Source organism: Neodiprion virginianus, chromosome 4 (genome assembly GCF_021901495.1).
Source record: "Neodiprion virginianus isolate iyNeoVirg1 chromosome 4, iyNeoVirg1.1, whole genome shotgun sequence".
Lineage (NCBI taxonomy): Eukaryota > Metazoa > Arthropoda > Insecta > Hymenoptera > Diprionidae > Neodiprion > Neodiprion virginianus.
Window position 1 is genome coordinate 13,694,765 of NC_060880.1, and position 12,409 is coordinate 13,707,173.

Sequence of the window (12,409 nt, forward strand, 5' to 3'; positions counted from 1 at the left end):
CTATTGCAGTGGGCTAAACGCGTGTGTTCCGGTCGGTGAGAGGGGGGCAGTTTGGTACAGTACGGAGTTACAAGGTGGGAGAGACGGCCGCAGCGGTAAAAGACAGCGAAAGGGAAATGCCGGGTACGACCTGTTGCTTTTTTTGTTTGTTTCTTTTTTCTTCATCTTACTTCTTGCCCCTGCCCTGTTTTTCGACCAGTCGATACGGATCGAGTTTCATTTGTCGCTGGCGCTTTACCACTTCGCTACCAACTCAGAACCATACCACAGACAACCGCTAGCCGATCGCCACTGACTGCAGGTATAAAGCCAAAATGCATTTCGCGACACACCGGACCTGAATTACACACTACACCGCGAACTCAGTAAAAAACCGCAACATTCTCTCCGGCAAAATTGATCGAGGCTCCATTTTTTCATTGGGCCTTCATGAGAAGTGCCAGTAGACGTTTGCTTTCCTATTTTCCTTCCCTTTCAACTTTGTTCTTTCACAAATTCCTACCACTTTATACTCCTGCAAAAACTGCAGCAAGAGTTCGCCGCTTCGTGTGCCATACTGCTTCCACAACTGACTGTCGATAAGTGTTCGTTGATGTTTATTGATTGTGATCGTTGTCAGACAGTTTTATGCTGTGGTGTAGTGCTCTAGTGTGATGCATTTCCGACTGGAATAAGAACACCGAAGGATCCTGAGGTAATGCATAACATACTGATACATTTCATTAATCTTTTTCTGGTTTTTTTTCTATTTTTTACTGCATTTATTGCGTCGATTCGTTCATATATCGAGATCTCGCCAAATAGAGATTCGTGATCTGATCAATGCTTTTCATAATTTACGCTACTTACCGTTCATCAAATTGCGGGAACAGAATTGGCAACGATCGCCAATGCAAGTCCAACCTGGAACAATATGGAGAGTTGAGATTTTTTCCAGTACGGTTAATGGATGTGGATTAACGACCTTTACGATATATAACCGTCGGCATGAGCGCTTTCTATAAAACGATATTCAGTCTCTTACGTAAATTTATAACGATATACATTCATACATACAGCCGCGTGGTGTAAAATATGAGAGTGAGAATAATCGCTGCTTTTGTAAAGTTGAGCGATATAAAGAATGTTAGACACCAAATATAAATTTACATCACTATCTCTGATGCCTCTCACGTTTCATTCAACGCATTTTTTTACCATTGATACAGCAGGCTTACAGCGGCTACATAAATCGCCGATTGTTTAGTCCCACGAGGTGTACAAATTTGTAGAACAAGAATAATCAATCTACTATAATCGAAGAAATGCGAGTAATGAAATAAAAAAAAAATTAGTAAAAAATCTACAACAATAACTTTAGTTCCCTTTCAACATTACTCGCGGTGTAAAATTTTTAATTTTCTTTTGTTGTCCCGTCAAGGGTGTAGTAGCTGTACAAACTTTCCATGAACGTATAAGTTCCCGTCAATCGCTTTCAAGGTAATTGTAAAATCTAAAAGAAAGTTTGCAGTAGTGGCGAGGACAGGATAATGTGCGGGTAGTTCCGAAATGATATGTGACTGGTAAGATTATACGAATTTAAATAATTGAAGAAGTATAATTAGATAAAATATTGCTGTATTCCAGACAAGTATAAATATACATTATACCTGATCCACGATACTTTTTATAATAACACTACGATCTTCTATCCGTCTAAAACAGCACCACCCGGATAACACCGACCTTGTCGCACGATCCGCTATCCGTGTCAGACAACTCGCTATTTTATCTCGGTGACTATTGTCGGTAGCATCTTTGTTTTACGAATCAAAAAGATCTCTCTCAACTAATTGTAAATGAAATCGATTAGATTGCAATACAAAAATCTTCTGGATACTAATTCCCGGTTATATTCTTTTCCTAATCAACTCAATTGAGGTTGCAAGTCTTGGGACAGATAGTTTGAACGATGCATCGTCAGAGTAGAAGTTGCAGTACTAATTAGTACCTACCTTTTTCTTTTTAAAAGATGTACGATTGCAATGCGGTGCTCGAGTGCCGCTATTACAGTACCTACAGAGCAATCTTACGGGTAAAAGTGAAATATTGATGTATATTTATATTATTACGGGAGTCCGTTAACCTATATTCTACATCCTTAGAGAAAAATACATTTGCACATTCTCTTTTGTTCGGTTGATTTTTAAAAATTTTCTTTCATTTTATTGATGAAACTGAAAGTGAAGCTGCATAAATTAAAATTGATACCTGCATACAATTATCTCGTACTTGCTTATATATAACGTTTCCTTACGCCAGTTAATGTTGATTCTCGGTGAAAGTGCATATTATGTTCAATTTGAAATAGTTAAAATAGTTTAATGCTCGTTGCGTTAGATAAGAAATTACATCAATTTGAAACCGAAAAGCGTATCCCTCTTCCAGAACATGTTCTCAACATTTGATCTACATTCATTATTTTTTTCCTTTTTCCATTCTTGCAGAATGAAGTGGAGGCCTTCCCGTTCCACTGCGGTGGTATCGCTACTGGTGATCGGGCTCTTTATTGGTCTGACTGATGCTCTGCGTGGATCGCCGTCTTCGGTCAGTTGATTCTTATTAAAACGAATACATAACACATGATACAAATATAAGTCAGCATGTGTGAAAGTTTGCCATCAATTTCCGATACAAGTGAACCTTAAATAGGGATGAGAGCGTGAGATTGACATGTTGGAATGATAGCTACAGGTAAGCATCGGGAAGTTATTATAGTTATATGAGAATGAAGCATGAAAAATCAGCGCCTCAAAAATTTGGATATATTTAGGTCTTGAAACTTGTCAGCTCGGGTGCGGTTCGGTAAATATTCTATCGCAAAAAGTTCCTCAACTCTGTTCGACTACATACACGTGCTAAAGACGGATGTGAGTATCGGGTTACGAATACGTATCTAAGACGCATGTATAATCGAACAAGTGATACGTAAATAGTGCGTAATTCGGCCGGCTCGAGATCACTTTACGTTCGCCGTATCGAGTTGCCAATTAGTTATAAAATATATATCGCATAGCTTTGGCTTTGGTTACATTCGCAATTTGCTGGTACTGTTCTCACCTCACCTATTATTAATATCGATGAACTGTACTTTCCTGAATTTGCCAGGGATGAACGATTATCGATTTTGCCATCCCGACAAATATCCCCACTGCGCAAGTTGATTATTTTCTGAACGTCGTCCAATAATTCTGTTGGCCAGATTTTGAAATGAATGCAAATCGCTGACAACGGCTCGACATGCCAGAGTCTGATACTTATAATTGGAATGGCTCGTCGACGGGTTGAAAGAAATGTCAATGGAAAATACACGCAGACATTGTAAATTGGTAACAGGCCGCCTTGACATTAGACTATGTTTTACACATGCATAATACCTAAATGTAACGAAACAGCACTGTTGCCATCGGATGAGTCCTTCGAAACTCTGCTACAGCAATTTTTTGGAAGCAGCCCTCTGAATACAGAGGACCTCTTGGGATATTTTATCCTTGCACCTAGCGCACACCTCTAATCGTTTCGATCGTCAATATAATTATTACTCGGTGACGGGGGGTTCATGCAGAGGATACATGTAGTCCAAGGTTTCTGTTGCAATTACAAATAGACATCCATCCTTTCAGCGATCACACTCAGACATTAAAAAGGGGTACGTGCAGATATATTTGCCGGGTATGTGTGCGATTTGCGCCTGTGCCAAGCAAGTGATGATGGGTAGGTGCCTGCGAAGAGGATAGCAGTTTTTTAATATCTGACCGTTTTACCTTTCATTACCAGTAAAGGCCAGGTGTTCACGTCAGGTACAAGACAGTCTCCCTCGAATCCTTTGGCCTCGAACTTTTGGAAATATCCTTTCATTTCTCAGTCGAATTTTGAAGCGTGCATAGTAGTGATGCGATTTATCCGAAAATTGATCCATGTATCTGGCGGCAGTTCATGAGGTGTCTGCACCATCATCTTTCAGATTTCTGTATATTAGTAAACTTCGATAAAACGGTGAAACTTAACAGGCTCAGCGACGGACTGCGCAGGCGCGAGCTTTGTCGTCTACTGTGATTGGCGGTCGAAAATATCGCCATTGTACAACCAATTTGAGTTAAACTATTTAGCGCCTGCGCAGTCGTTCGCCAAGCCCGTAAAGTTTCAACGTTTTCTCGCTGTATACTAATAAACAGAAATATGAGAGATGATGGTGCAGTTACATCATGAACTGCCGCTAGATACATCTGATGGTCTAGAATTTGAAGAAATGAAAATATTCCGCTGAATTCCGAAAAGAGAGTACATACCTGTATTATCAATAGAATCAATTGAACGTAGCTCACGTGGGATCCTATAGCCATCCCATTCTGAAAATTTGAGTACCCTAATGAATAAATCTCAGCTTTCACATAAAAAACTCAAAAGTAAGATAAATTTTGGTGGCACGTGAAACTATACCATTTTTTTTTTTTTTTTTTACCGAAAAACGTGTTTTTGAGATTGATTTCGAAAAGTTATCCAGAAATGAATAACATATTCGGAAAGATGAGAATTTTTTTCATAAGATGCCTATTTTTGCAAAGTTTTTTTATGCCGATAACGACACGAAAACAATTCGAGTTTAAATCTCAATTAGGTCGCAAAGATAAAGTTTGATGTGGCATTTCCCGCGAACGCTAAGTCCTAGAAGGTTCAAATTTGGTAAGCTTGCCATTCTTGGTACATACTACAAGAGGTAAAAATTTCAGACAAATTGATTTTTAACGTCCCGTTCATGTGTTGGTTATTGGTGGACTTACCCATATAAATTGAAAAACCAAATCGATTGATCTGAAGTGATTTTCGTATCATGCAATTAGTTTGTTTGCGAAATTCGGAATAACGTGTATATGAATATGAATTTATTTTAACACGTTCTAATCTCTTACCATTTACTGGACAGGCGTATGTGGTTTGGATCCCAATGATACGCGTTACAGTTTGTGCAGAGCTGCTTTCAAGTCCTGACGCCACAGTGCGATATAGGCGGGCACCTATACCGACACCAAAGTGAAAAGCTGAAAGAACCGGTCGAGAAATTCTCTGAGAATGATTGCACGCGCAATTGCAGCGGCTCTCGCACATATTATACCGTATATGTTACATGATGCGGCCTGATTAAACAACTCTTACAATTAGGAAAATAAATTTTTCGACGTAGACGAACTGTAAGGGATGATTCATTTCTCATACTGCAATTTATCAACACCCAAATCTGTGTACCATATAAGCAGACATCAATATCGCACCTGTCTAATATTTTTAAGAGCAAGCAGCTAAAATTGAAAACTTACTGAAACGTGAAAGTTCTGCGCGTTCGTCCGTGGCCCTGGGTCAGCGGCCGTCTTCTTGATGCCCTGTCGATCGAGGGTTTCGTAACTTCATAAATATGCGGTATATTTCGTAGATCTACGAGCTAGGTCAAATGATTTTTAATTATTCCCACGAACTGCCCTGTAGTCTTTCCATGCGTATAAAACAACCACCGTGCTCTATTTGACGGACGAGATGATGTAGAGATGATGTTGATTATTCGCATTAGGTACTTCCGAAGGGCCATTAAGTCGCCTATACCTTAAGCGCTGCGGTGAACGTTGGAAAAATGTCATATTATCTATGGCGGAGCGGGCAATAAAATTGATCGAAGTCGATCACCTGATAGCTGGCCCATAGCGTGTCCAGATTATATACGAGCGTAGGCCACTCTTGGAACAGGGTACAGCGTCCAAGGTTGCAGTATACCTTATGCCTTTTACCCGACCGTCTAACATTTTTCCATACTGTTAAACATCCATCATACTGTTGTATACGATTTTATAATATTCACGGAATTAACAGGGTATGCTGCAGTTTAACTTGACCAACGAAAACCAAGACACGGTATTATCTTCCAAACTTTTGCAAGTGCCGTACGATTACCGGGATGGATTGTAGACGCTAATTACAGTGAGATTCGAGTGAGTTCAGATCGAAATCATAGCTTTGGATCGCGATGTCACCCGGGATATATACCAAGAAGTATCACTGTTAATGGAATTCTCGACATTTATAAGAAGCGCTATAAATTACCTTCCTATATAGGATTAGCGCCATGTATCCGTGCTTTTCTTTTCGATAAAATGATCAGCCTTGGGCTTGTTGGTATTCTATGGTCGCATCACATACGAGTATATGCCTTACCTATCACACTGACTCGAATGGGCTTTCTCCGTGCTGCATAATTTATCCTGCCAATTTCTTGATCCATCGACAAGATCACGCTAACACCAGTCTAATCGAAGCGATATCTGGTTGGTGGCACGTCTGCTTGATCGATCAATCTCTAGTCATTCCCCGACCGTAACTCATTCAGCTGCATATAAAATGATCACTTTTACCCCGTTTCTCAGATACCGTGTCAATAATGTCGCCAGTCAGACTGTCGTTTCTTTGCGGCCTTGAATCCCAGGCCGTTACAACAGACTAAACGATGATTGTTAGTCGTATTTTGTTTAGTCAGGATCAGCTCGTGAGACAAATTGACGTGTACGTACGTACAAAATGATATGAGTATTGAACAATGGATTCGATATGTTCCGAAATCAAATTACAACAAATTGTACATTTGTGTACCTACACACAACGAATATTATGATAGACATGTAAAACAGGTACGGAGACACAAGTTGATAGAGTGACATGATTCATAATTCGGCGACTTTTTTGGTACGTGTTTTTGTTGAGATGAAAATAAAACCACATAGAGGCAAAAAATTAGAAAAAGGCACTTACATACAAACAATAATAAAAATTGAAGCTTATTAACTTTATAGATGAGGGAAAAAAATATGCTTGCGGGTAAAAAATTAGAGCGGTTTGTTACGGTTGTGCTTTATACGTTTATAATAGCCGACTATATCGAACTGATGTCTAATAAACTGCAGAGATTACGATCGGCCTTCCTTCAGAACTTAAACACAGGTGCGCTCATATTAAAAAAATGCATTATATTAGTACATAATTGGAACATTGTCCATCATAACGCGTTTACACACAGCCGGCTTGTCCGGTTTCGATATCTCGGGCCGCGCAGAAAGTTTCTGCCACGAAATGTTTTCAGAAATGTAACTTCTTTCATCCGGTGTGTGATTTGACGTTGGACATTATTAATTCGCCAAGGCTCGCCGCTCCCCAATTCTGTAACGATTCCTGTAGAACATTCCTCGGGTATGCCATGAAACATTTGCATCAAAGGCTAGTTTAGCTTTCTCTCGACTGTCTTCTTTTTGTGTCTCTCTCTCTCTCTCTCTCTCTTTTATTTTATCACTTTTACGAATTTCTCGATTGTTTAATTTGACTTTCAACGATGACATTACTTTATAATTCATCACCGCATATCTGTCGAATACTGTGCAGCTGCATTGTAAAATGTACAGTTTGTATAGTTATGATATACACGGAGAGAAACTCTGACCCGGAAAGTAACATGTGTCACTCAATTAGTCGTATCCGAGTTGGTAGATTACCTGTTCTCTATAACTGACGTCAAATCAACTCATTATATAGTCTGATACACAAAAAAAGTAAACGAATAAATAATAAAAAAATTCTAAATAAGTGGTATTGCATGAAAGAACTGGCATAACAAGCTCATCGTCAGATTTTTCTTCAACGTAATTGCAAGTCCCATATTATGATTGCATCAAACAATTGGATGTCAAAAGACGTGAAATCCAGTTCTTCAGGTTGAGTATAACCTCTTAATCTCCGAGTAGTAAACTCGAGAAGTAAGAATAACATGAGGAGTAACCTGTTCACGCTCTCTTGCACAAAGTTACGTAAGTTATGGGCCACCATGCGGCTGCAGAGGTGAAGTGGAATTAGGGTTTCTGATCTCGTCTGGATCACGATGTGGATTCGGTAAAGGCTGGAGGCGACGCGGATGGGATGCGTGAAACACGAAGAGGAAGGCGAAGGTGAGAGGAGAAGGACAGTGGCGAGAACACGCGACTACCTAGGTGGATGCTCAACGAGCCTCCGGTGTTAACACGTCTGGTAGAAAGTTGAATTCTTAATTTTGCTCTTCTCAGGCCTTCGAGCTAAATTACAGGAAGACGCGCTCGCACGTTGAGTCGGGGCAGAGAAAAAATCCGAATTTCGAAATTCAATAACCGTGGAACAATGTGTGGAGTTTACCGTTCCAAAATCATATTATTTCGAAGAGAAATCGATTTCAATAGGTAACCGCCTTTCAAACTATTAATTTTTATTTATTCACGCGCATGGTACTCGAACGTGAAAAATATAATGTCGAATCTCGTAGAACTCATCTGCCAATTTGTCTCGCGCAATTTTCGAAAAATCAATTAGGGACGGAGTATTACTCACCGCCAGTCTGCAGAAACTACCAGAATTGAATTTTTCTGTACACGTTAACCGTAATATACTGACGTAATAAAACCTGTACATGCAATTCTTGGCGAAAGCATAACGTTGGTAAAGGCACATCGTTTAGAAACAGTAAACCAGTTATTAAAATTGATCGTTGAATCCTCCAACCGATCCCCCTGAGCTATTTTGCAATCTCTCCTCGTCTTCATAAATCCATCACCGAATTACATAGCGCTTGGGTTTTGGATTCTGACGATTATAGCCTACAGAGAGAGCGACCGTGTCAGTTATCCCACGTAATAACCCCAATTAAAAGTTACAGTGGGGTTCATCCGCGCAAAATTGACAGTCCCGGCTGCTTCTAGTTTTACTGGATTGTATTTTACATTGGTTTTCCTTTATCTTAATACGCGTCCGAAAGCACATACGGCCAACAATTTTTGATAAGTTTCGAACACACAGTGAGTACGGTAACAAATAATGACTAAATCAGATTGGGCTCATGGTCGTCCTTCAGGTTGGCGGTAGTTGATACGATTTGATTACTGGAGACCATTCGTTTGCGAACATGAGGCTTTTCTGTAGGTTCGTATGCCTCGCCGCATTTTATCAACAGCTCCGGGAGGTGAGTGGTGTGTCCTTCACTTGTAGGGTAAACTACACAGTTTGTCCTGACACCGAATTTTCGCAAATCATATATGTATTTAATGTCATCCGACGGTCCTTCAGACGCTGGCCGACGTGTTGCTTCTCGTGAAAAGCAAAAAAGCAATTATTAACCAGCTTCGACCGGTTTATCAATCGGCTTCAAAGATCTTGGTTAGATGAAGTAAGATAGGATGGGAGAGAACAGTGGATTCGGTGGTCTCTCTTTTGAACTCAACGAAGACTTCGATTAGTGCGAAGTCGCGTTAGTCCGAATTTTCGTAACTGTAAGCCGTGCTTTCGAATTGCGTTATAAGGCATAGTCGAGTCGGCTGGAAGAACATATTTACGTGGACTAGGAAATAAACGAGAGGGGAATATTTGACAGAGTATAGTTACAATATCACCAGAAACATAACGACACAGTTGTCCGGGTCGGTGCGAAGTGGTCTACCTTCGAGGGAATTGATAGTTCAACCTCTCACTTACATGCGCGGCAAATATTTATATACGTATGTGTAAGATTCATTATTTTCTGCCATGCAACCGCTGCTGCAGTGCCAAATGAACTGTCGATGCACTTATATGCGGTGAACTCCTGCACTCAGCCTTCTGTCTTGAAACTATTCAGCAACGATGAAAAGCGGTATCGTTTTTTTCCATCGAAGCCAAGACGCAGTTGTCCTACATTGAGACAGGTCAATTATACGTTTATGAACAAATAACTGTTTCAAAAAAAACAACGACGAAAGCTAAAGGTCATGGAAAGTGCGATTTCCAATGCGTTTGAGGTGCGTCCACAGTCTCGTTCGAAGTCCATACTTATATTACAATTACTTACAGGGTGTCTCAGTGATTTCAGGGAAATAATGAACAGCCGCAGGTATAAAAGTTGGTTCGTACTTGTGATTTAGCGGATTTCCAATAGGTCATAATTTTGTATACGCCTTGAGCGCAGATATTGTTCACTTCAGTTGGTGAGATTTCATAAATTTTAATAAAAGATAGCTACTTGTACTTTTCTGTCATCTATTATGTGTAAAAGTGCCAAAAAGCACTGGGCAATTCTGGGAAACGCTTCTCATTGTAGCTGGTCAGCCGTGACTCGAGACCTCGAAGGCATTCCGGTAAGCTTGGGCGTGTACGACGTGCAGCAACGCGAGTCATGCAGCCGCCAACTTTTACTTTCGTAAATCGAGCAAGTGGGTACGATATAGATTCACTATTACTGAGTAAGCGGAACACATACTACCAAGAGGTAAAGAGTTTACGACAACATGCTGCGTGGGGGTTAAAACTGGAGCATTCGCCTTTTATCATGCAGGAACCTGGATCACTGCTGTAGCCAAAGTAACGTCAAATGTCGAGGTTTGCGTCGGCTTGTCACAAGTTAGAATCAAAGACTTACCAGCACATTTCTCACGTTTGAGTGATTTTCCAAGGTCATTTCCTTGGCATCCTTCATCCCATCCGCTTGTTCAATTATGGCACATGTTTTGTAGCACACATTTTTCACAAATCTTCCAAAAAGTTCGGCGAATGAGGAAACAAACATGTATGTACCCATGAGTAAATCACTGTATCATCGCCGGGTCGAATATAAATTAAGCAGACAATGCCAAAAAGTTTAGATTCTTAACTTGATCACTTTTTCATTATAGTCAGTTATGTTCAACTAAAGTGGTCATTGAAACCGCAGGCGTAATCGGTGCCCAGGTTTAAACGACTTTGCACGACCGTTTGAAAGTTCCTATTCCCCGAGGCGAAGAATTGCCTACGCCCGCAAGTTGCGGTATCCGTGTACGCCGAACCAGATCTGCTCATAAGCATTTCGGCAAGATCTTTCCAATTCTGAAGTAACATACTTTACATTTTATTAGTTCTAATCGTTGTTGCGAAAAGAAATAGGAATTTTTTGTAAGTCATATTTTAGCCGAACAATTATCATGCGTTGTTCGACGAGACACCAGTCTCTAAACATTCTTTCGAGTTGACAAACGTAAAAATATGGTCGATGAATCTTGTAGCGAAAAGTAAATTGGCGAGTGTTGAGGGAATATTGATTGATTGCACGGGAGATAAGTCGTTGGACTACCAAGAGCTGTACAGGTTTAACTTCCAGACATTATTCATGTCCACGTTGCGATAGAAGAAATTCACGCTTTCACGAACAGTAATTCCTTTTATGGATGATTGCAACGCATTAACGTCAAGGAATATGACGCTCTATGACGCGAACGCTTCGCCAGACTTGTTGCACCTGGTATAATAGGTCGAATTCTCTCAGACCCAGTGACACCAGCTAGTTTCGACAAAGGTTATACAGCTGAACGGCGCTTATCGAATTGACTTATTGTTAATCATATTACTTAGCACGGACAAGGTCCTAATAGATTTGCAGTATCATTCTCCCAGCTGAAGATCGCCTACCGATAAATGGGCCCCGATTTCTAACAATCTATGGGTCGCCACGGCAGCTACGAGATCATTGAATAATCGAAGTCAGACTACCGTCTACAACTCCACTGTGATTCGTCTACGTGTAGATGGATTTAAGAATTTCTTCGTCTAGTCAAATTGGAATTTTCTGTGAATATCAGCCGCGGATGATGATAGAATGAAGTAATGGATTTAACCTGGATGAAAGCGGAAAAAATGTTTCACCCAGGTGTCTGACAATGACGGGAACCGATAACAGAATAATACAAGAGTGATTCAGTTCGCCACTATCATTGCGTTATCGTCATTATTAAAGTAAGTTGCGTTAGGTTGAAAAGATTGGAAAGTATTCCAACTGTGCCATGTTCTGCACGGAGTATATAGCTGTGGTAAATTGCCGATTGTATCACGGTGACACATATTTGGTCGAATAGGAATGAACTAATTCACTCCTATTACTCAAAACTAAACGCACATGTATTCACTTATTGCATTCCGTAGAGAAGAATAATGTATAACAATTTGTTCATCGCAACTGGTCTTATTATACGAGCAAATAGTGCTACTGCGCTGATCAGTCATCGTCAGCCGCCACCGCTTGAATTCGGTATGTGGTCATTAGTTTTACGCAAACTTCCAATAATTTCATAATCAATTTCGGTGCTGCCTGATTGACCCGGTTCACAATAAATTATGAAACGCAAAATCGCACAAATTTATTGCACACAAAAATACGCGTGGGGTGACCAACGGTTAATTATATCAAGTTCTTTTCTTGAATATGTATCATTTTCGAGGATACGCGATCAACGATTATTAATTTGGTGGAAATTAATCCACTAACTATTGCAATGCTAATTACCATTTATTAGATTCAAAATATTCATAAAGATCA

General features: G+C 40.1%; 1 protein-coding gene across 6 annotated transcripts in view; it reads left to right on the top strand.

Moving 5' to 3' along the window:
- The first annotated feature begins 224 nt into the window (after positions 1-224).
- The window catches only part of LOC124302278 (serine-rich adhesin for platelets-like), a 31,760-nt gene continuing 19,575 nt past the window's right edge, over positions 225-12,409 (top strand). For all 6 annotated transcript variants that reach the window (XM_046758251.1, XM_046758254.1, XM_046758255.1 and 3 more), the window contains exons 1-2: positions 225-694; positions 2,487-2,586. In XM_046758251.1, the coding sequence (XP_046614207.1) occupies positions 2,488-2,586 (99 nt within the window). In that variant the 5' untranslated portion in view covers positions 225-694; position 2,487. The remainder of the gene's footprint in view (positions 695-2,486; positions 2,587-12,409) is intronic.